The 25,120-nt window shown below is 49.2% G+C and overlaps 1 protein-coding gene across 2 annotated transcripts in view; it reads right to left on the bottom strand.

Annotated features, from left to right (window-relative positions):
* Nucleotides 1-25,120, bottom strand: part of PLXNA1 (plexin A1) — a 287,103-nt gene that overhangs the window by 87,961 nt on the left and 174,022 nt on the right. For both annotated transcript variants that reach the window (XM_051983114.1, XM_051983104.1), the window contains exons 9-10: nt 8,731-8,845; nt 1,287-1,487 (exon numbers count right to left, since the gene is read on the bottom strand). In XM_051983114.1, coding sequence (XP_051839074.1) covers nt 1,287-1,487; nt 8,731-8,845 — 316 coding nt within the window. The remainder of the gene's footprint in view (nt 1-1,286; nt 1,488-8,730; nt 8,846-25,120) is intronic.

Here is a 25,120-nt window from a genome sequence, read left to right as displayed (position 1 = left end):
TTAGAAAAGCCCCCACGGCCTCCATGAGAAATGTTTTTGACATCCTTTCCCTCCTCTGTGGGCTGCCCCCCCAAATGATCTTTGTTCCCCGTGTTACGCACGAGGACCGAGGGGAACAGGACACAGCCCTAAGCCATGAGCTCCGGGAACATGCCCGCCCCCTGACCGGTTACCCTCGGGGCTGGGGCCACACGAGAGCTACCCCTGGGTGTGTGGTCCCCGGGGGCATGAGCATCCTCGGGTTAGGGGAGAGAAACCTCCTGGGCAGGAGGGTCACAGAAGACCGCTGGACACAGGGGGGACCAGCTGGGCAAGTCACTGAACCTTTCTCAGCCTCCCAGGGCCCACAAGGGCCCGCTGGGAAGCTCTCTGAGCCAGGTCCTTAGAAAGCCTCTTCTTCCCAGGGTGCCCCCGCAGAGCCCACCATCCACGCTGCCCGCTCGGAGCCAGGCCGGCCCGGCCAGAGGCACTCCTGCGAGGACCCCTGGACGCCTGCTGAGGCCCCCCGGGATCGGGGCTCCCGCCTTGGCAGAGCCCACCACCCACACTGCCTGCTCGGGGCCAGGCCGGCCCGACCGGAGGCGCCCCCTGCGAGGACCCCTGGACGCCTGCTGAGGCCCCCCGGGATCGGGGCTCCCGCCTTGGCAGAGCCCACCACCCACGCTGCCCGCTCGGGGCCAGGCCGGCCCGGCCAGAGGCGCCCCCTGCAAGGCCCCCCGGGATCGGGGCACCTGCCCCCGCAGAGCCCACCACCCACGCTGCCTGCTCGGGGCCAGGCCGGCCCAGCTGGAGGCACCCCCTGTGAGGCCCCCCAGGATCAGGGCTCCTGCTCCCTCAGAGCCCACCACCCACGCTGCCCGCTCGGGGCCAGGCCGGCCTGGCCGGAGGCACTCCTGCGAGGACCCCTGGACGCCTGCTGAGGCCCCCCGGGATCGGGGCTCCCGCCTTGGCAGAGCCCACCACCCACGCTGCCCGCTCGGGGCCAGGCCGGCCCGGCCGGAGGCGCCCCCTGCGAGGACCCCTGGGATCGGGGCACCTGGCCCCGCAGAGCCCACCACCCACGCTGCCCGCTCGGGGCCAGGCCGGCCCGGCCAGAGGCGCCCCCTGCGAGGACCCCTGGACGCCTGCTGAGGCCCCCCGGGATCGGGGCTCCCGCCTTGGCAGAGCCCACCACCCACGCTGCCCGCTCGGGGCCAGGCCGGCCCAACCGGAGGCGCCCCCTGCGAGGACCCCTGGACGCCCGCCGAGGCCCCCCAGGATCGGGGCTCCCGGCTCCACACACTCACCGACGTGTTCTGGCACTGGATGCTGGTGCTGTTGAAGCGCAGGGCGGTGACGCGGGCCGGGCTGCCGGGGATGTGGAAGATGCACTCGTAGTTGCGCTGGCCCGACTGCGGCTGGGGCAGGTTCTTGGCTGTGAGCGTGATGGGCTTCACCACGCCCACCGGCACATAGATCTGCGTGGACGGCAGGATCTGGGGGCAGTCCTGAGGGGCAAAGAGAGAGTGTTCAGCGAGTGGCCCCGGGCCGCCGCATCCGACCTGTGCATTTTACAGCTGGGGAAACTGAGGCCCGCAACGTAACATGGCTTGCCAGGGTCACCGAGCCAGAATAACGGGGGCCGGCTCCAGAGCCTCAAAGGAGACTTCAAAGCACAGCAGTCCAAGCCCCTGACTTACAGACCAGGAAACTGAGGCTTGCAGGGGCTTCACTAAGGTCCTAATGCTAATGACAAGTCCAGGGTCACGGGCTTTCTGACCCCAAATCCGACAGAGCCTTTCTCTGCTCGATCCCAGAAGAAAGGAGAGGTGGCAGCGAGAGAGATTCGGACATGGAAGGGACCTCAGAGAGCATCTGTAAAACCTCCCGCCCATTTAAAGATGAATAAACAGTCCGACATTCTCCCAAAGACTGACTTGCTGATTTCAGGTTTGGATTGTGGCAAGTCCAGGAGGTCTCAACATCCTGTCCCAACGTGCATTCGCCCAAAGTGCCCAAATCATGAAATAATAGAGACCTGACACAAGACCCTCATTAAGAAATCAAAAATAAGTTTTTTAAAAATGTACACATTGATTATTTTACAGATAAGGTCATTAAAATCTAGTAAGGTCAAGAATTCAGGCGGGATGGGCTGCCCGAGATGCTAAGGGCCCTGGCTTCTGGTCCTGACACTTCTAGGGGCTACCAGGGCAAGGCCGGGTCGATCGCCTCACCTCAGTGGGTCTCAGTTTCCTCATCTGTAAAAAAGAGCTGGAACTAGATCACACCTTAGGGGTGGAAAGGGCCTTGGAGGGCCAGCTTCTGAAAGTGTGGGTCACGACTCCTTAAGGGCTCTCGTAACTGGATGTGGGAGTTGTGAAATTATGTTTTGTTATCAGTAAATGTTTGATTTGCACGACTATTCTGTATAACTATGTAGTTATATAAATTATACGTATAAATTACATAAATTGTATATACAATGTAATTATAATACATAATATATAATTACAATAATAATATAAAAGTAACTAACTATATTTATAAAACTACATCTAATGTAGTAAGAACATAAAAGTAACAAACTTATATAAATATAATATTTATATTGTGTTATATTATATTATATTATAATAAATTTAATATAAAAATAAGATAAAAGATATAAATATATATACAAATGTTATGTAAACTATATAATATAATGCTATATATATATATATATGTTCTAATAGGGCCACAGGTGGAAAAAGTTGAAGAAGCCTTGATTTAGACTAAGCTCCTCATTTTACATGAGAAAACCTGAGGCCCACAAGGGTTAATTAGCATGTCTGAGCCCACAGAGGGAATGAGAGTTGGGATTCGAATCCAGGTCCAGATCCCGCTGCCCCAGGGGCCCCCAGATCCCTCGAGCTCTCACTGCCACGGCCCTGGTCCATCACGGGAGCGGCCAGGGGCTGATGGGGACAGCTGGCCGATAATGAGGGTCCTCATTGCAGGGAGAGAGGACCGGCGGAGGTCTGGGGGTGACAGGAATCGGGGACCAGGGGGCCCAGGCTCCCTGGAGTGAGGAGGGGGAGACAAGGGCAGGGAAGTGGGGAGAGGCCAGAAATAGCCCGGAGCCGGGCAGAAAAACAGCTCCGGGTCTCTGGGGTCAGCCCCTTCGGCAACAGGAGCCTGATGCAATCGGCTCTGCCTGCTTGCAGTGCCCGAGGCGGCCGGGGAATAGCAGGCCGCGGGAGCTGGGTCCCCAAGAGCCACTCCCTTTAAATAGAATTAATAACCTGTTTGGAAAGCCAGCCCAGCGGCGAGGCTCCCCGGGGAAGGCGTCTCCGACCCGGATCCCGGGGGCCCGACTGCATGGGAGACCTGAGACAAGTTTACTTTTTCTGCCCGCAATGGAAAGGCTAATTCTGGGAAGCGTCACCAAGGCAGAAAGCACGGCCAGGCCGCTCTGTCTGCCTCCTTCCCGGGCCTGCGGGCGGCTTCCAGGCTAGGCCCTGCGTCCCCGCCAGCCCCGGGATCCCGGGGCAGTCTCGTGGCTCCTCTGTGTTCTTGCCCGGCTGCGGCCCTCACTACCCGGGGCCTGGCCCGGTGAGGCTCTCCTCCCGCCAGGGGCAGCTTTCTCCGGGTAAGGCCCTCTCCGCTGCCCCCACCCCTGCTGCCAGCCGTCTCCGCGGGCATCTGCCCAAAGCGGCTTTCGTCCGGGCGCCGTCCCCCCGCCCGCGGCGGCCCCGTCCCCCCGCCCGCGGCGGCCCCGTCCCCCCGCCCACGGCGGCCCCGTCCCCCCGCGTCCCATCGCAGGGGGCATGAGACCCCCCTCTGCTCATCCTCCGGACGCGGCTCACAGGCTCTCCCACCTCAGCCACGGCCCCCCGAGCCCCACCTCACCCGCAGATCTCGGGTTCTCCCAGCATCTGGCCTCCCACGGGGCCCCTGGGCGTACCCTCCTTAGGAGGCCACGGTCAGAACTGCCCAGGCCTTTCCCACGGGCCGAGAGACACTTTGCAGCTTCTGAGACCCGGAGGCAAGCGGAGGAGAACTGAGGACCTGAGCTCAAATCCTATTTCGGACATTTCCAAGCAGTGTTCCTTCCCTTGCCCCCAGGGAGGAAGGGGAACCCCAGAAACTCCCTCAAAGAGTTGAGGAGCCCCCCTTCTTCCATTCTGCCCCCCCCGAGAAGAGACTTCTGGCAGAAACCTTACTCCCCTAAAAAGAGGAGGGCCCTCGGGTGCCTCTGTAAAGGGTAAAGAATGACAAAGGGAGCTGATTTTGTTCCTCAGTCCAAAACGTCCCCTGGGCAAACTGAGCACAAACTTCCCACGTGTCCCCATCCCATGTGTCACAGGCCTCCTCGCGCCCCCCGCCATGGCATCCCCTTGGGCTCAGGGTCATGTTTCTAGTGAGCTTTAAAGTTTGCGAAGTCCCAAGCAGCACCTAGGAAAGCTATCCCCAGCCTACGCAGCAAGTAATACAATAAAGAAGCTTCTGAGGGATTGAGAGGAACTATTATTATTCCTAATTCACAGGTGAGGAAACGGAATCTCCTCAGTGAGGTGAGTACCAGAGCTGGGCCCCGGCACGGGTCTCCCTTCCGAATCTCAGAGCGCTCGGCGAGGCCGCCTCTCTCCGACTTTGAAGCAGACGCAAAATTCATATATATAACTGCAACCCATTCAACATATAAAGGACTGCTTGCCATCTGGGGGAGGGGGTGGAGGGAGGGAGGGGAAAAATCGGAACAGAAGTGAGTGCAAGGGATAATGCTGTAAAAAATTACCCTGGCATGAGTTCTGTCAATAAAAAGTTATTTAAAAAAATTTTTATATATATATATGTATCTTTTTTTAAAAAAGGAAAATTAAATTGTTGCTATCAAAAGTAAAAAAGGAGAATTCATAACAACTGCATAAGAAATAAAGAAAATTATCAGAAATTTAGGTGGAAAAAAATAAAAGAATCATATACTTCACTCCTAGACAGGCAGGTGGCTGGGGCGGGGTCAGGAATATCTGAATTGAGACACTTAAGTAGCTGGTGACCCTGAGCAACTATCTTAACTGATCCTCGCCTCAGGTTCCTTCTCTGTAAAATTCTCAAATGAGAGAATATCATGAAACCCTCGGCACAGTGCCTGGTATACAGAAGGTGCTAGATTAATGCTCATTCTCTTCCTTTCCAAGAAGTCTTCCCTGACAAATGCAGAATTCCAGGGACTTTCCTCCCTCTGAATAGGAGTCATCATCAGAAATGCATAATGACACATAGATTGTCTTGACAACTGACAAGTTAACTTGGTCAAATCCCAGTGAGATTCTGAGTTTCCAAGGGACAAAGGAGAGGGAGTCAGAGGCCTAGGAATTGTGTGGCTGTGCATACAGTCGGCACTTACTAAGTGCTTACTGCCTGCCTGACCTGCAGCTTTCTTCAGGGGAGAGGAGAGACGAATCCCAAGCTGCTCCAGGTCTGATGCTGCCTGTTAACCACCCTTCCGGCTCTGGCCCTCGATGTCCCAAGGTCCCCTCCGGTTCCAAGGCGCCGTGGGGCGGGCACACAGGGGGTGCTTAGCAGAGAGGCGGCCTGGACCTGCATTCTCCCTCCGTGTAACAGCCTCCCGTGGCCCACTTCCGGCAGTCCCCAGGGACGGAGAACAGAGGCCATTGTCTACCCCGGCCCTGGGGAGCAGCCCCCACGCAGCCTCGACCTCGCCCCCAGCCCCCCCGCCAGCTCCTTTCTCCGGCCGTCCCCCGGGACCTCCACTTCCTCCCGGCCGCATTCCACACACATCCCTCTTGGCCCCGGCTCCCCGACCCGCCCCACGCCCCCACTTCCAAACAGGAAGCACCTGGCTCTGGCGAGGTGGCCGCGGAGCGTCCCGCTCCAACCTGCCGGCCCGGTGCCCCCGCCGCCCCGGAACGGCAGGCCCTCCCCCAGGAGGCGGCCCCGAGCCACGGCTACGGCCCAGCCAAGGCCTGCGGCCGGCAAAGCCGCGCCAGCCCGAGCCGCCCTCACTGACCCTTCCCTGCGGGGGACGCAAGCAGGCCGGCCTCGTGTCCCTGCGTCCTCCCAGGGTCCTCCGGTCCCTCGGGCCGTCCCACGGCCGGAAAAGCCTAGAGGGAGAGCTGCCTCCTCCTGCAAAAGTGTCCCCACACCCAGGGGGGCAGGGGGCCTGGAGCACGCCTCGGCCACCCGCGCTCGGGACGGCTCCTCCGTTACACTGTGGGGGTGAGGGGGCATGCGGCCCAGGGGGGCAGGGGGCCTGGAGAATGCCTTGTCCACCTGCACTCGGGACGGCTCCTCCGTTACACTGTGGGGGTGGGGGGCATGCGGCCCAGGGGGGCTCGCCGACGTCCCCTGGGAACAGCGCCCCCCAGCCCCTCCTGCGGTCCTATTAACAGGGACTGCCCGGCCTAGTGCGCTCCTGGGAGCCTCAGCTGTCGGAAAAAACGGGGGGTTGGGGCGAGTCAGACCAGAGAGTCTTGGGTACCTAGTACTGGTACTAGTGGTAGTAGTGGTGATGTGAGTAGTACTGGTAATAACAGTGGTCGTAATAGTGGTAATAGTACTGGTAGTGGTAGTGATGGTAGGTAGTAGTGGTAGTAACACTACTAGTAATAATGGTAGTGGTGGTGGTAGGTAGTAATGGTAGGTAATAACACTGGTAGTAGTACACTAGTACTACCAGTAATGGTGGCACTGGTGGGTAGTAGTGATAGTACTAGTAGTAGTAGTGGTGGTACTAGTACTAGTAATGGTGGTGGTGGATAGTAGTGGTAGTACTAGTAGTAGTAGTGGTAGAACTAGTAGTATTAGTGGTGGTAGTGGTAGTGGTACTAGTACTAGTAATAGTGGCAGTGGTGGTGAGTAATAGGGGTGGTAGAACTAGTAGTAATGGTGGTGGTACTAGTACTAGTAATGGTGGCAGTGGTGGGTAGTAGTGGTAGTAGTAGTGGTAGAACTAGTAGTATTAGTGGTGGTAGTGGTAGTGGTACTAGTACTAGTAATGGTGGCAGTGGTGGTGAGTAATAGGGGTGGTAGAACTAGTAGTAATGGTGGTGGTACTAGTACTAGTAATGGTGGCGGTGGTGGGTAGTAGTGGTAGTAGTAGTGGTAGAACTAGTGGTAGTAGTGGTGGTAGTGGTAGTGGTAGAACTAGTGGTAGTGGTAGTGGTACTAGTACTAGTAATGGTGGCGGTGGTGGTAGTAGTGGTAGTAGTAGTGGTAGAACTAGTGGTAGTGGTAGTGGTACTAGTACTAGTAATGGTGGCGGTGGTGGGTAGTAGTGGTAGTAGTAGTGGTAGAACTAGTGGTAGTGGTAGTGGTACTAGTACTAGTAATGGTGGCGGTGGTGGGTAGTAGTGGTAGTAGTAGTGGTAGAACTAGTGGTAGTAGTGGTGGTAGTAGTACTAGTAATGGTGGCGGTGGTGGGTACTAGTGATAGAACCAGTAGTAGTACTGGAGGTGCGGTAAGCAGCACTTGTGGCGGTGGTAGTGATGACAGCCGCCGGGCCGTGGGGGCCGCCAGCAGCGCAGTAGTGGGGCAGGAGCGCCCGTAGCGCCCGGTGGCAGCGCAGCGGGACTAGTTATGCAGCGCTCCGAGGCTCGGCCGACTGGGGGCCAGCTCACGCTCGCTCGGGGCCTCCCTCGGGGCCGGAGGAGGCCGCCGGACGCAGTGACCGCAGGCCATCTCCCAGCGCCCCGCCCCGCCCTCCATTGCCAGCCTTCCACATGTAAAGTCCCTTCCAGCCTTAAGATTCTATGATTCTAAGAAAAGCCACCAAGACATAAATAAAGTCGCTGCCTCACCCAGGCACCAAAATAATTACTACCTAATTACTATCAATTACAAAGCAGCGCTTCAAATTACTGCAAGAACAGACAGGCCGCTTTGCCAGTTAATCAAACCGAGTTTCCTCGCCCCACAGGAAGCCATGGAAACGAGCTTCCCTCCCACTGCCGGTGGGCTGGGCGAGCCCCGGCCTTCCCCAAGCCCAGTGGCCAAGGGGAGCCAGGAGTGGGCCGTGCCGAGGGGAACCCGGGGGCCAGCCGCGCCGAGGGGGAGCCGGGAGTGGGCCGCACTGAGGGGGACCCCCACCCTGGGACACTTTCAGACAGAGACTGAGACAGAAACATGGGAGGGTAAAGGAGGAGAGAAGGAGGAGAGAGAGAGGGAGAGAGAGAGAAAGAGAGAGAAAAAGAGAGAGAGAGAGAGAGAGAGAGAGAGAAAGGGCAGGAGTCTCCGGGTCAGATGCAGTAGGGGAAGGGTGAGGGCCAACAATGTTTGATCCCGTGAGCTTCTGCTGGCAGCAAGTGGAGAAGGCAGGAGACAATGAAAGTCTATTGTTCTCAGTTTTTTTGCTGGGCCATAGAATGTTTGTTCTAGAAAAAAAATCTAGACTACAGAAAGTTAAAAAGCAGAACGCTGGGCCTGGAAGGGACCTTAGGGCCTAGAACGGGAGCACGTAGAACTTTCTGCACAGAAGAGACCCAGAACACCAGACTGGAGCTTAGAACCGGAGCCCGGGTTAGGAGCATCTGGGATACTCCGCGGCGGCGGCAGGCTGTCCGCGTCTCGTGGGCCGGGAGTTTCTCCCGCTGTGGCTCACTGAGAAACACCGGGACGGCCGGGGTTCAGGTCCTTTTGTACTGGATAAGTTCCTCCCTTTTCCCTTAGGTGAGAAGGAGGGATTGTGGCCGTCCCCACGCGCTCTGAGCCTTGCCCAGGCCCGGGAGGGGAGCGCGCCTTACCTCGGACACGTTGACCCGGCCCTCTTGGAAGGAGCAGTCGGCCGCGTTGTGGGTGCAGATGTGTCGGTATTTGCACCAGTGGCAAGGGAAGGATCCGTTCACGCAGGACAGGCAGCTGCAGAGAGAAGGAGAAGGCCGCTGGGTCAGTGCTCCTGGGCCCGCCCGCCGGCCCCTCTCCCCCATCACTCCCGGCCCTCATGCCTGACTCAGCACAAAGCTGCAGCAGAGAGCAAACTGGCTCTGGAGCCAAAGGCTCTGGCTTCAAATCGTGAATTTGCTTTGTTCCCCTGTAGGTCATTAAACCTCTGCAAGATGAGGGGCCAAAGGTAGCTGAAACTACAACCTGTCTGGTTTAAATGTGAGATTCCCAGGTAGGGGGTGGGGGTTGGGGGTGGCCAGGGAGTATCTCACATTAACCCGCACGACTCACAGTCCCAAGCTACTCCGCCCTGAACCTTTCCCCATTGTGCCAAAATGCTAGTTTCTTCCATTAGAAAATAGAGAGGGTGATTTTCAAACTCCAAACCCTCTGTTAGAACGAACATGTTTTATACTGGGTTACTTGCTGCCTAGGGGAGGAAAGGAAGAGAAGACATTTTGGAACACAGGGTTTTGCAAGGATGAATGATGAAAATTATCTATGAATATGTTTTAAAAATAAAAAGCTTTCATAAAAAATAATAATGAAATTTGCAAAGAGAAAAACAAAATAGCTTTTGAATATATTCTGATGTTGGCGTCAGCAGGACATTTTAAAATACCTTCTTGGGGAAAAAAACAGAATCAACATGTGTTACAGAAAAACATGAGAAGATGTCTAAGAACTGATGCAAAGAAAAATAAGGGAAAAATAGGAAAATGCTATCTACAAAGTGACTACAATGCAACCAAAAAGAACAGCACAGGAAGGGAAACTGAAGGCTCCGTAACTATGATAGCTTGTCCTTTAACAGGAAATGGCCATGTTCTTTCCTTTCTTTTTACAGGCGGGAGACTATGAGCATGGAATCCTACATATGTTCAGACTTGGTTGGTTTTGCCAAACTGCTGCTCCCCCCCTTTTTTAGTTTCTGGTGCAAGGTACGGCTCCCTGGGGAAGAATATATTTGGAGGGAAAGGGACATAAAACCAAAAAATCCCCATTTGTGCTTCTGCGCTTTCCAAATATACTGCACTGCATACTCACATTCCACACTCAAAGGTCCCTCCTAGTTCTGATGCGTTCTGTGCCATAGCATCTCCATAACGTTAAATAGTACAGAAAACAGCGCTGTGTTCCATCGGTGGTACGTAATCACCGACCAAAGCCCCCTTCCAGCTGACTTCCCTAGCCCTGAGCACAAAGAACTGAACAGCTGCCAGTGGCATTGTTAGGGGGGCGCTGTCCAGCTCCCCTAAGTGGGCTGAGGGGGGGCTCTGACGTGTTATTATGGAAAAGAGATGGGGGTGGTAATGAAAAACCAGCTCGGGCCAACGTGAGTCAAAACAAGAGGCTGTTCGAGTCGGGGTCAAAGCTCAGGCCTCCCAAGAAACCCCGGCCTGATTCACAAAGGGAGTCAGGAGCAGACCCTGGGACTGGCCACCCCCAAGAACTGGGCTCTCTTTCTTTCTCGAACAATGGCCCATGTGGAGACCTCCCCCTCAAAGGCTGTTCCTCCCTCACCCCCAATTCCAGCTCGTATTCTCAATCAGCCACCCAACAGGGCCGGGGTTAGGAGGTCACAGAAGAGATGGCCAGCCGCCCACCTGAAGCGGCTCCCCAAGCTGCCCAGGGCTGACCGAGCTGCCCAGGGCTGACCAAGCTGCTCAGGGCTGACCGAGCTGCTCAGGGCTGACCGAGCTGCCCAGGGCTGACCGAGCTGCCCAGGGCTGACCGAGCTGCCCAGGGCTGACCGAGCTGCCCAGGGCTGACCGAGCTGTCCAGGGCTGACCGAGCTGCCCAGGGCTGACCGAGCTGCCCAAGACTGACCGAGCTGCCCAGGACTGACCGAGCTGTCCAGGGCTGACCGAGCTGCCCAGGACTGACCGAGCTGTCCAGGGCTGACCGAGCTGCCCAGGACTGACCGAGCTGTCCAGGGCTGACCGAGCTGCCCAGGACTGACTAAACTGTCCAGCGCTGACTAAACTGTCCAGCACTGACCAAACTGCCCAGCACTGACCAAGCTGCCCAGGACTGACCAAGCTGCCCAGGACTGACTAAACTGTCCAGCATTGACCAAACTGTCCAGCTCTGACCAAACTGCCCAGGACTGACCGAGCTGCCCAGGACTGACTGAGCTGCCCAGGACTGGCCGAGTTGCCCAGGACTTGTCGAGCTGCCCAGGACTGATCAGGCCAGATGGGGGAAGGGAAGGCCATCTCCAGTTCTAATATGAATACCAGGGAAGGCAGAAGCAGCTTGAATTATGGAACTGTTCTATGATTTGTCTCCAAGATGGAAATCTAAAGACTGAGCAAAATGGGCTCTGCCATATGCCAGTGTTACAATCTGGGGGAATGAGGAAGAGGTCCAAAATGAGCCAAAAGTTCCTTGTATCGCTCATTCTACAAAACTGCTCATCGAGTACCTTCTATGTAACTCTTCTTCAGTTCTAGGTGACGTGAAAAATACCAGGGAAAGGCAGGAAGGTAACACAGTGAAAAATCAGGAAGGCTTGAATTCAAATTTCACCCCATACACTTATTTTCTGTATGACTCTGAACTTTTAAGACATTTAACTTCTGTCTACCTCAGTTTCCTCATTTGTAAAAGATGATAACAAGTTAATATTTATAAAGTACTTGGTAAATCTTGAAACTTTATACAATTGCTAGTAATTATTACTTTATTGCTATTGTTGTTCAGTTGTTTCAGTCTGATTCTTCATGACCCCATTTGGGGGTCTTCTTGGCAAAGAACCTAGAGGGGTTTATTTTTTCCAGTTCATTTTACAGAGGAGGAAACTGAGGCAGGCAGAATGAAGTAACTTGCCCAGGATCACACAACTAGTAAGTGTCTGAGATAGATTTGAATTCAGGTTTTTAATCCACCTAGTTATCTTTATTATTATTTATTAAAGAGGATTGGACTTATAGGCAAAAGCACCTAAATTTTGGGCTGGCTAAAATTCTGCTTGTGACAGAACACTCAGGGCCTCAGTTTATTTTGAGATTCCATCTCCCACTGATCAGACTGGCAAAGACAACAAAAAAAGGAAAATGACAAATGGAGGAAGGGCAACAGGACGCAGGAGCACTAGTACATTGTTGGTAGAACTGTGAATTGTTTGGCCATTTGGGGAACTATGTCTAAACTGGGCATACCCTTTTACCCAGCTATCTCACCACCTAGCTTATAATCCCAAAAAGATCAAAGGAAAAAGAAAAGGACCTATATGTACATAAAGATTTATAATAGCTCGTTTTGTGGTAGCTAAAATTGGAAGCAAAGGGGCTGTCTTCCTGGTGGGAAACAGCTAAACAAATTATGATAGGTGAATATAATGGAATATCATTGAGCCATAAGAAATGACAAAGATGACAATTTCACAAGCAACAGGAAGGACCTATTTAAACTAATGCAAAACTAGGAGAACAATTTGTAGAATGACAACAATATTATAGAGAAAAACAACTATTAAAGAGAAAGATTTCAGAGGTCTGATCAATGAAGTGAGAACCCATAAGGCTGAAGAACTGAAGATAAAAACACTCCACTCACCTCCTGTCAAAGAGATGATGAACTTAAAAGGAAGGGGCAAACAGACACATTTAGACACGGCCAATGGGGACAACACTTTCGGAGGACAACATATTTATTTTGAAGGTTTAATTTCTGAAGAGGAGGGAGTTGTTGTTATCCAATGCGAGGAAGCAGAATAACGGGGCAGATTATAAATTCTCGTAACATTAAACATTTATTTTAAAAAATGGGAAAATAAAATAAAACAGAGCCGGGACTGTGCATATTCTCAGCATCCATTGATGTGCTGGCTAGTTTTACTGAACTTTTATTTCCTTTCTTTTAATTCTGTGTTGCAAGGGATTATTCTCTAGGGATGGGAGGCGGGAGGGATATATTTGGAAATGAAGGTCATGTTAAAACAAAAGATTTCAACACTTTTTTTAAAGGTCCCTTTGAGCTCTAAATTCAATGATTCTAGATAGGATAAAACTACCACCCAAATCCCTCTCCTCTCTGAATCTTCCCCTGACCTCTACGGTCTAATTAGTTCTCTCTCTTCCAATATCCCATCCCATTACTTTCTGTCTATACAACTCATCTGACAGTGTGGGAGGAAGCATCAAGATATGGGGAAGAGTGAGGGGAAAGGGGTAAAAAGAGCTGGTCCCAAGTCACCAGTCCGGACTTCATCAAAGCCTCTGCAATTTAGCACCAGCACGATCAAGGGCTAATTTCTTAAACTCTCTTGGGCCTCAGTTTGTAAAGTATGAGAGTGAGACTAAGTTTGAGTTTTGCAGATCTGTGGTCCCGTGATCCCATGACACTTTCTCACATACTTTACTTGATATAGTTAGGTAAATAATTGATTACCTAAATTTGATTTATTAGGTAAATCGATATGTGTTGGTATCATCAACCTATAGGATAGGCTGAGGCTGATATGGTTATAAGCTTCAAAAGAAAGCTGGGGAGAGTCAGTGCTGGATGTCAGTGGTTGGACAGGGTGATAAGAAACACAAAGGTGTTTGAAAAATTGTCCATGCATATGTTTTAAAAATAAAAAAAAAGCTGTGACAAAAAGACAGACAGACAGACAGATAGATAGATAGATAAAAAGAAACACAAAGTTAAGAGGAGATGAAGAGGGAGAAAAGAGGCAGAAGGAGAAAATATTCCCCGTCTGGGATCCAGAGAGAGCCATGGAGAGGGATGTGGAGGGACATAAGGAACAGGAGAAAAAATGACACAGGGTGGTCAAAACGGAGCCTTCACTGTATTTTAGTCCTTAACACAGTATACCTGAATCCATCAGGAACTTGAATGAATCTAAACAAATGTTTGTTGACTTTTGACAGTTGTGCTTTTTAATTGCTTATATGATGATAATATAGTAGCATAATAACACAAGTACTTCTCTATCAAGTGATAAATAAGGGGATAGATATATTCTCTATTCTAAGGCAGGGGAGTTCTTAGTCTTGCTCTGTGTGTGTCATGGACTCTTTTAGCAGTTTGAGGAAGACTTCCCAGAAGGTTTTTAAATGTATAAACTAAAATACAGAGGATGACAAAGGAAACAAATTATATTGAAAGTTGTTAAAATGTTATATGTGGATAGTTTGTGTTTCAATGTACTGTTTATATAAAATTGTTCTGTTTGTTTTGTTTTGTTTTTTTTAATGTCATAGATCCAGGTTAAAAATGCCTGTTCTTCACTACTTGACAAAATCTTCTGGGAAAACCAGAAAACAGTATGGCAGAAACTAGGTAGAGATCAACATCTTACACCACATATCAAGATAAGGTCAAAATGGGAACGTGATTTAAACATAAAGAGTGATACCATAGTTTACCTGTCAGATCTATGGAGAAGGGAAGAATTTATGACCAAAGCTAGACAGAGAACATTAAGAGATATAAAATGGATAATTTTGATTATATTAAATTAAAAGGTTCTGCATAAACAAAACCAATGCAACTGAGATTAGAAGAAAAGCAGAAATTTGGGGGACATTATTTGTGCAAATGTTTCTGATAAATATCATTTCATCAATTTATCATTTCTGATAAACAATCATTTCTCAAATATATAGAGAACTGAGTTAAATTTGTAAGAGAATGAGTTCATTCTCCAAATGATAAATCATCAAAGGATATGAATTGGCAGTTTTCTGATAATAAATCAAAGCTATCTATACTCAACGGAAAAAAATGTTCTAAAACCTTTAGAGCAAAGCAAATCAAAACAACTCTGAGGTACTGTCAGATTAGGTGATATGACAGAAAAGGAAAACGATAAATGTTGAAAGGAATGTGGAAAAATTACAACACTAATGCACAGTTGGTGGGGTTGTGAACTGATCCAACCATTCTGAAGAGCAATTAGGAACAGTGCCCATAGCTATAAAACCACAAAACATACCTTTTGACCCAGCAATAGACCACTAGGTCTGTATCCAAAAGAGATCATAAAGAAGGGAAAAGGATCCATGTGCACAAAAAAATATTTAAAGCAGCTCTTTTTGTAGTGGCAAGGAATTGGAAATTGAGGGAATAGCTATCAATTAAAGAATGGCTAAACAAGTTGTGATATACGAATGTAATAATGGAACCCTATTGTGCTATGAAAACTGATGAGCAGAATGATTTCAGAAACACCCGGAAAGACACAAATGAACTCATGCATAGTGAAGCCAAAAGAACCAAGAGAACATTGTAAAGAGTTAACAGCAACATTGTGCAATGATCAACTTCGGATTAATTTAGCTCTTCCCAAACTCTCCCAAGACAATTCCAAAAGGCTCATGATAGAAAATACTATCCACATCCAGAGAAAGGAACATGGAGTTTGCAGAGCAAGTTTTACTATTTTCATTTTCTTCCCCCTCCCTTTTGTTCTGTTTCTTCTTATATGCATGACTCATATGGAAATATGTCTTACATGATTTCAGAAAAAAAATGTGATACATATATGATATACATGCATATAACATATATCAAACTGCTTACCAACTTAGGGAGGGGGAAAGGTATGGAGGGAGAAAATTTGGAACTCAAAATTTTATGTAAAAAATATTTAAAATTATCTTTACAGGTAATTGGAAAAAAATCAAATATAATTTAAATAAATAAATAAAGCTTGTTCTGAGCAATAAGAAGCAGTATGATAGAGAATATGGAGAGCTAGACTGGGGCCCAATCCCAGCTCTGACACTCAGTACTCACAACTGTGTTACTCTGGCCCTCCGTGTTTTCATCAGTTAAGTGTGGATCATGATACTGGCATTCCTACTTTGACGGGTTACTCTCAATGAAGGGGAACAGGCAGAGGTTTTGATTCTATGAATAAAGACTGCACTTGGTCACTGCTTTAGAAGCCCAAGGAGAGAGGTTCCTGGAGGCCAAGGAAGACACTATGGAGGAGGACCACAGGCCAATGAGCTGGAACACATCTTGCCCAGCCTTGTCCCATCCCTATTTAAGAGATGGAAAGACTGAGACCCAGAGAGAGGTTGAGAGACTATAAGGAAGGATAACAGGACTCACTAACTTTAAGTCTCCCCTTCCTCTCCAGCCCTCAGAAATTCTTAGAATCCTGGAAAAACCAGGAGGAAAGTGCTCTTTCATTCCCTCGCTCCAAAGCTAACATTTCTAGAGAGCCAATTCTGCCAGGTCCTGTGCGGAAGCACTTAATAAAGTCATCTTACTGAATCTCGCGATAATTCTGGGATCGTTCCTATCTTACAGACAAAGAAACTGAGGAAAATAAGGGCGGAGTGGCTCGCCCAGGATCACAAAGCTTGTGTGTGCGATGCCGGATTTGAACTCTCTCTTCCCGATCCAGGCCTGGTGCTCCGTCTGCTGAGCCTCCCCCTCTGTAAACGTGGAAGCCCCCGCAAATGCTTCGCAGGCTGGGGATTACATCAGAGCCACCTCGGCAGCACGGCACTGGCCAAGGTTATCCGAGGTGGGCTACACTTCCGATCCTACAGAGGAGCGGCTCAGAGAGGTTAATCGGTGTGATCAAGGCCACACAGCCTGCGGTACCCTGTCTTTGAACTCCATTGGCCTAATTCCTCAGCCAGTCACCAGATAAAGGGGCTCCTGATGCTATACCTGAAAATGGCTTAAAATGGCTTAACTCCCTCCTTGAAGACTCTGGAACTGGGGGAGGGGAGGGAGAGAAGCAGGGCCCAGTGATTCATCCTCCTCCGTGAATCTGGGATCACAGGACCCACGTTTAAGCCCTGGCTCAGCCCCTCATTCCCTGCGTGACCACGAGCGAACCCTGAACCTCTGTATTCCCTCATCTGAAGACCAGGATAACTTGTGATGTACCTTCTCCTCGAGCTCGCGGCTCCCATCAGAGCCAGTCTAATAAAGGTGCAAGGTCTAATAATGACGGGTTACAATCCTGCCCACAGCCGAGAGGTGCCACCTGCCTAACAAAGCCCACTTAAGGTGGAGGCTTGTGGTGCTGTGCAATGCAATCATGTAAATTCAATTTACATCTTGTAAATGTACTTAAAGAACGGATTTCACCGATGTCAGGCTGTTGCTGTTCCGTAAATGATTTTTTTTACTTGTGAGCTTTAGGTTAAACAGTTTTTAAAATGAGTTTACTTAAAATTAGAAAAAGCAAACACAAACACGCAGAGGAACTCATTAATTAATTAAGGTTCCAGAATCCGGCTGAAGGATAGACACCTCCCTGACTGGTTAAGAACGTCCTTTCTCCAAAACAAATCTTTGCACCAGGTGAGCTGGGAACAGTCTGTGAGCATCACACCCGGCCAGAGATGGAAAGACCCCCGGACTGGGGGCAAAGGAGGAAATGAGAACTGCCAGCAAGTTTGGAGAATCCCGGGAAGGTCTGTGGGGCCTGATGCGCAGCAAAGAAAGCAGGAGGATATTTTCCCTTTCCAACACATGACGCTGGCCATGAACTCCCGCCATCCTCTCCTTTCCCTCCCCGAGATCTTCAGCCTCTGCCTGGGGGAAGCCGGACACCAGTGGGGGTGACCTGGCCCTCTCCAATCGACACTGCTCCTTCCCCTCCTTGCCCAGGTCCCCTGGGTGTCCTGACTTTCCCATCTGAATGTAAGCTCCCGGAGGGCAGGGGCTGACTTGGGGACTTACATCTCAGTGATAACCATACAGCCTGATACACAGTAATCACTTAATAAATGCTCTATAATAGCCCTGCACTTTACTGAACACTTTACAACAGTATGATTTTATCTTCCCAATAACCCCTGAGGAGCTTTTAAGGTAGGTGTTCTATCTCGCCGTCCATCCATTCATCTCCCTATCTCCTGTGGCCATATCTTTCTCAAGCAGCTCAAGCTATCCATCAATCTCTATCTCTGGCTATCGATCTTTATCTCTCTCTCCCTCTATTTTTCCTCCTGTGTCCACCTCTTCCTGTTTCTCCCATGCTGTTTATCTCCCTATCTCTATCTACCACAATATAGACCCAATGATTACAATAATGTGAATTAACAAGTCATTAAAAAGAAGGTGAAAGCTAAACAATGGAAAGACCAATGAAGGTCCTGGCAAAGAGAAAACAGAACATATGGCTCCCCAACCTGGCAAAGATGTGGGAGACAAACTAAGCGGCCAATGAATATTTATGAAGCATTTACGATATTTCAGGAACTGTGCTAAAGACTGGCAATACTTAGGAAGGCAAATCTGCTTCCTGCCCTCAAGAAGGGTATACTTTAATGGAGGCAGCTGGGTGAGGCGCTGGATCTGGGTTCAAATTCTGGCCCAGGGCGAGTAATTCTACCTCTCAGCCTCAGTTTCTTCACCTGTAAAAGGAGAACACTAATAGCCCCTCCCTCCCTGAGAAGATCAAATGAGACAATGGTATAAAATGCTTTATATGTAAATGCCAACTATTATCTAACGAGGATACTATCTAACGACAACTTATCAAGTACATAAAAAAATAGCAGAAGACATGGAAGGTCCCACGGCAGAAAATGACCAGGTGATGTTCTCAGAGTCTGTGCATGATCTAACCACAGAAGGGAAAGGAGGGCTCTCTTCTGCCAAGACCCCAACCAGAGCTCTAGAAACTGCTCCAGAACAAAAGAACAGGAGGGCAAAGAATCCAAAGGCATCTGTCTTTCTTGCTCTGTTGGTCTCACTCTGTGTCTCTGTCTCTCTCTCTGTCTCCATTTGTGACTGTCTCTCTGTCTTGCTCTGTCTCTGTCTGTCTCTGTCTCTCTCTCTGTGTCTCTGTGTCTCTCTGTCTGTCTCTGTCTGTCTGTCTCTGTCTCCCTCTGTCTCTCTGTCTCTCTCTTTCTGCTATATCTGTCTCTCTGTCTCTGTCTCCCTCTGTCTCTCTCTCTCTCTCTCTGTCTCTCTGTGTCTCTCTGTCTGTCTCTGTCTGTCTGTTTCTGTCTTTGTCTTTGTCTGTCTCTGTCTGTCTGTTTCTGTCTTTGTCTTTGTCTGTCTCTGTCTGTCTATCTCTCCCTCTCTCTCTCTCTTTCTTGTCCCAGCCACCTGGCCCTGCCTGCTCCAGGTCCCAAATATACAAGAATCATAGGATCTAGATCTACAAGGACCTCAAAGAACATCTCTCTCTACCCAATCAGACTTCCAAGAGCATCCTATCCCCCTCCTTTACAAAGGGGCCTGGGGTCATACACAGAGAAGAAGAAATCAATCAGAGCCAGGGCCTGAGCTCGGGATCTCTGACCTCGATTGAACGCCCTTTCCAATACACAGGAGCCTTTCCTTTAGATGTTCCCCGGCAGGGACCATATAGGCTGCCAGGGCCTGGGTCCTCTGGAGGGCACGGATACAGCCCTTTGTCCTCCAGCCCGGGAACCCTACTCTGCAGCCAGCTGTGTGGTCCCAGGGAGGGCTCCCAGGGGCCCCTAACCCCAAGCAGGCCTTGAGCATGTTCTGGCTCCGGGAAGGCTTCCCCGGGGCCCCGGCCTTCCCCACAAGGGCAGCCCTGGGCTGGAAGCCTGCCTGTGTTTCTGCCCCAGCCCTCCCTGAGGGGAGGAGCATCCTCTCTCTGCCAGCAACAGCCTGCCTACCTTTCCTCCTTTGCTGACCTTCCCCTGAGGACAGAACAGGCCTCGGATTTTCCAGTAGCGTCATGGAGACTGGTCCTAACAAGGAAAACGGGAATTTGGGACATCGGGAACGCAGGTGATCACTACTGAACAATCTAGGACCCCAGCCCCCGTGGCTGGAGCTTGCCGTCCTTCCCTTCCACATCTACTACCTAGGAGGCAGCTGGAGTGGACAGAGCCCCAGGAAAACCTGAGCTAAAATCCGGCCTCAGACACTAGGATGGGTGGCCCTGGGCAAGTCAGAATTTGTTTGCCTCAACTTCCTCAGCTGTAAAATGGGGATAGCAGCAGGGTTGGTGTGAGGGTTAAATGAAATTACATTTTAAAGTTCTTAACAGAGTGTCTGGAAAACAATGGGCGCTATATCGATGCTTATTCCTTTCCTCAATGCCTGATAAATTTTCTTAAAACACTTCTCTGCCATGTCCCTTTATCATGTAGTAGATCAAGTCTAACCCTCCTCTATCCATGGATTTCTCCCATTTTGGCCAAAGTTATTTAAAGTAACTTTCTTTTTATTTTGAAAACCTAGGATGCCATTTCTCCCATCTTTTCCCCACCCCTTCGCCATGCTTTTCGGCCCCAGTCAGGTGTGTCCTCAGGTCCCAAACTTCAGGCTCACTGCCCCCTCCCCCAATCCCATGCCTGTTTTTTTCCCACAGCACCCTCCTTTCCCTCCTGTGACTGAAACAAACTGACTCTCAGAACATGGCCCGGGTCATGCTTCTTGCACAGACTTGACCTGACACCTTTGTGAAAAGCCTGTGGCTGCCTGAAGGTACCTGGAAATGCTGAAGTCCCAAGAGTGTGAGGGCCCAGGTCACCAACGCATCCCCCAGCCTAGTGAGTTTGAGGAGGTTTCTTTTTTCTTTCCTTTTTTTTTTTTTTTTTTTTAAATACCTCTGCTCTGTATGGATAATTTTTCAACATTGCCCCTTGCAAAACCTTGTGATCCAAATTTTTCCCTCCCCTAGATGGTAATCCAGTATGTGTCAAATGGGTTAAAATATATGTTGAATCCAATATATGCATACATATTTATACGATTATTTTGCTGCACCAGAAAAATCAGAACAGGAAACAAAATGAGAAAGGAAACAAAATACAAGCAAGCAGCAACAGAAAGAGTGAGAATGTTATGTTGTGATCCCCACTCAGTTCCCACAGTCCTCTCTCTGGGTGCAGATGGCTCTCTCATCACAAGGTTACTGGAAGTGATGGGAATGTTTCCCTCTGGGGTTCCTGCTCATTTTTCCAAGGCCCTTCATTCCCAAAGGGCCCCCCAGGACTTAGCAGAATCAGCCCACAAGGAGCCCCTGGACTCCCCGCTTTGACTCCCAGAAGACTGATGTCCCTGCCTTGATCAGGAACCCCTGTGAGCTTTATCCGCCCCCACCCAAAAGGCTACTGAAACCCAGAGCAGAAAATAACACCACCAGTGACCAACAGTCACACTTCAGGCTTTGGTCCAGCTCAGTACCTGAGGCTTAGACTATGAATTGCTGCTCAACCTACCTCCGCCTCCCTTTGGGCCTTTTATAGCCCCCTCCCCATCCCATAGCCTTGTGGCCCAGCACCAGTGGCCTCCGCTGTGCCCCTCGTACATCCCATCCCCATCTGCACTGACTGGAATTCACCTCCTCCTTCCCTGGTCCCCACAGGGTCTCTCCACAAGCCCAATCATCCCCTTACACACACAGGACGAAAGACAGAGAGATGGACGGAACCCTCTGGTTGGACCCTCTCGCTTCCTGGATGAGGACACCGAGTCTCGGACTCATCCCTAGTGACACAGAGAACTTGAGGCCGGACACGATGCCCTCCAGTGACTCTCTGATTCTTGTGCACCCGCTCTGCAGGCACCTGTGACATGCGCATATTCTCCCCCCCAGCAGGCAACCATGTAGATATAATGGGCTTGGAAATCTTGAGTCAATGCACTGAGGTCAGTTCAAGCACTTAGGGCTAATTACTGACTGGACAAAATCTATGGGCAAATGCTTGGGGAATAGCCCTTCCCACTATCCTGTGCTGGCTCAATGATTGGTGTATACAGAGGATTGTAGGAGGGACTAGGGACTAGCCAAAGTCACTTTCGCGGTAGATGAGAAAGAAGGAGGTCACAGAGATTCTGCTTCCATCCAATTCAATTCTACCCCTAAAGACGAAGAATAAAGACTAAGGACTTTTGCTTATCCTGACTCCAGCTGATTCTGGGGTGTCCTGGGTGCTAGCACAGTTGTCACATTTGGTGACCAATGTGTGGATCAAGGACCCTAATTTCACTGAAGAAGTTCCTAGTGACCAGGAAATAGGGTGAGTATTTTAATAGACAAACAGGGAACTTACTTTGTTAAGGGCTAATCTAGTAACCTTTTCTAGCTGAAATGGGGCAAATATTGGGAAAGGATTCTCCCCCACCCCAGCCCCACCCCGAAGGGACGCTATAGAAGGCATACTTAAACTCATCAAGGGACAAGACTTGTAACTTGGTTGCAGATTGCTAGACTCTTGGATACATTAGAACGCACGTCCCCTTGGTTCTTAAAGGAAGAGGAGATAGGGCTAGATAACTGGAAGCTAGTAGGACAACAATTACGTGAATACTACAATAATAAAGGTCCTCATTCAATTTCCAAGGAAACATTCTATACATACAACATAATACAATTGGCCTTAAAGAATCCTGCAAGTTATAGGAAAAAAGAAAAATTCTAAGAATAGCCAGATGAGGAAGTGTGAGGAAAAAGAGGAAGATAAAGGACAGATTAATGGCAATATCACCAGAGGGCATGAGGAGTTAAGTGAGGGTGAAGGGTGTGGTGATTCTCACTCTCACAAGGCAACTTCAACCCAGCCTAAACCAGAATTGGTTCTTGACACACTCCCACTAACTCTGCCTTCCAGGATGGAGGGGGTAGGAGTAGTGGGAGGGGCAGTGACACCACTAGCACCTTCCCCCACACACAATCACCCCCTCCTATAAGTAGATTACAAAAGGCACTACTTAAAGCCATAGAAGAAGGGCAGATTTAGCTGATTTGAAACTGAAAATATATCCTGTGATTCAACAGTTTAACTCTTCAGGTCAAGAAAGTAGAAAATATGCTCCTTTTGATCTAGAAATCCTCAAAGACCTGAAAAAGGCTTGTACTCTTTATGGGACTACATAATCTTATGTTAAGATGTTATTATAGAATTTGGCTTATGAAGTCTTAACCCCTAGGGACTAGAAATGTATAGCAAGGGTATGCTTAGAACCTGGACAAAAGTTGTGGCTTTCTGAATATAGTAAATATATTTCTGAATATAGTGAGGATACAAGCACAATGAAATAGTCAAATTGGAGTTAATCTTCCAATCACCTGTGACCAACTAACAGGTGTAGGTTCTTATGCAGAAATTTCAGTATAGATTAATTACCTCTTAGCAGCTTATGGGCAAATTGCTGTTGCTGCTATCAAAGCATGGGCTTCTCTCCTCAATGAAAATGACAAGGGTGAAGGGCCAAATAAACCCTTTGCTGATTTTGTGGGACATTTGCAGACAGTTATCGTACGAACTAATGGTGAAAATGCAGTAACAGACATTATAAGGCAACTTACTAAAGAAAATGCTAATGAGGTAGAAGAATTATACTAGGACTGTGCAAGGATGCTCCTTTAGAGGAGATCATAAGACACTGTGCACAATGGCCACAAATGCCTTTTATAGCCAGGCTATGATGCAGACTTCCCAAGATATGAACATGGGAAGACGGGGTCCCTTTTGGCAAGGGACTTCCAGAGAAACTCATCAATGCTTTCAGTGTGGTAAAGTAGGGCATCTGAAAGCTCAATGTTGGCTTAGAGACAGAGTGAGAAAACAGCTGGGGGGGGGGGGGAGGGGGGAGAAGACACAAAATCCAATATCCAAAGTGCAACAGAGGCTTCCATTGGGCATCAGAATGTAGACTGATTCAGGGAAACAGGATGAGGGGTCCAGCCCCAGGGCCCAAGACAAAAATACTTGGGGCATGATGGCAGCCGATGCTACACCCAGAGAGTGCCTAGAAGTCCAGTACCCAGACGTGACCAATCAGCCAGGAAGCCATCTGATGGGAGAAAGGGATAATACAATCAATCAGCCAGGAAGCAACCTGATGGGAAAAAGGGATTATAATTGGGGAGAATAGAGTTGTATGCAGCTGGAACAACTGAGATACCCCTGGAGAGGTGAAATCTGTTCCTCTCCAGCCTATGGATCCTTTGCCTCCACGCACAGCAGACTTGACCATTTCACCTCCTGAAAGTACATACAAAACAGTGTCCATCCACACATTGATGTGGGAAACATATAGATAATATCTCAGTCACTAATATAGGTAGACAATGTGTGACTTATCACCCAGGAGAAGTAGTAGCATCAAATTTATTGATACAGACTCCTAATAAACAATCTGGTGATAGTCGCCCAGATTCTGACTCCAAGAACCAAAATCCAGGAATATACTGGACAGCAGCTGTGACAGCTGACTGACCTATGCTCACTATCTATATAAATGGCAGGATTGGTAGACATTGCTGCAGATCATACAGTCATTAGAGGTGCCAACTGGCCCAGTCACTGGCCAAAGATTAAGGCAGATACCTACATGTCTGGCATAGGGGGATCAATAGCAGCTGAAGTTAGTGCTGCCCCTCTGAGATGGATATCTGAAGGTGAAACAGGAGTTTTTACTCCTTTTATAGTTGAAAAAATCCCCATCAATCTGTGGGGAAGAGACGTTTTACAACAATTAGGGTTAAAAATGAGTACTTCGATTTTTTAGGCAGGGCTGCTGTTGAAGGCCTGCCAACACTTTCACCTATGCCTATCCAATGGAAAACTGATACACCAGTGTGGATAGAACAGTGGCCCATAGCTAGTGATAAAATTCAGGCCTTATTAGATACAGGACAGAAGCAACTTGACGAAGGATACTTACAACCTTCTCTAAGTCCTTGGAATTCCCCAGTATTTGTTGTAAGAAAGAAATCTGGAAAATGGAGGATGTTGACTGATTTAAGAAAGGTAAATGAACAGATGGAAACTATGGCAACTCTTCAGTCTGGGCTTCCATCTCCTACTCAATTGCCTAGAGAATGGCCTCTTTGGGTTATAGACATTAAGGATTGTTTTTATTCTATCCCTCTACATAAGGAGGATACGAAAGTATAGATTTGCCTTTTCAGTGCCCAGCGTTAACTTAGCTGAGCCTTATAAAAGATATGAATGGACAGTTTTGCCACAGGGAATGAAAAACAGTCCTACTATGTGCCAAATGTATGTTGCTATTGCTCTTACTTCAGTAAGAAAAGCATTTCCAAAAGATATGTTACTACATTACATGGATGATATATAGGGATGTGCACCTGAGGAGCAAATGTTAGAAGCATGTCTGCAAAAGACCATGGAAACATTAAGGAATTACAAATTGCACATACCTCCAGAAAAAATTCAAAGACATGCTCCTTTTCAATACTTAGGTTATGAAGTATATCCCAAAATGCTCACAGTACGGAAACTTTCCTTAAGAACAGAGAAGCTAAACACCTTAAATGATTTTCAGAAATTGATAAGAGATATCCAATGGATGCGACCAGTGTTA

The sequence above is a fragment of the Antechinus flavipes genome, chromosome 1, assembly GCF_016432865.1.
Source record: "Antechinus flavipes isolate AdamAnt ecotype Samford, QLD, Australia chromosome 1, AdamAnt_v2, whole genome shotgun sequence".
Taxonomy (NCBI): Eukaryota; Metazoa; Chordata; class Mammalia; order Dasyuromorphia; family Dasyuridae; genus Antechinus; species Antechinus flavipes.
Note: the sequence above shows the minus strand (reverse complement) of the source record. Positions and strands in the feature narration are given on the sequence as shown.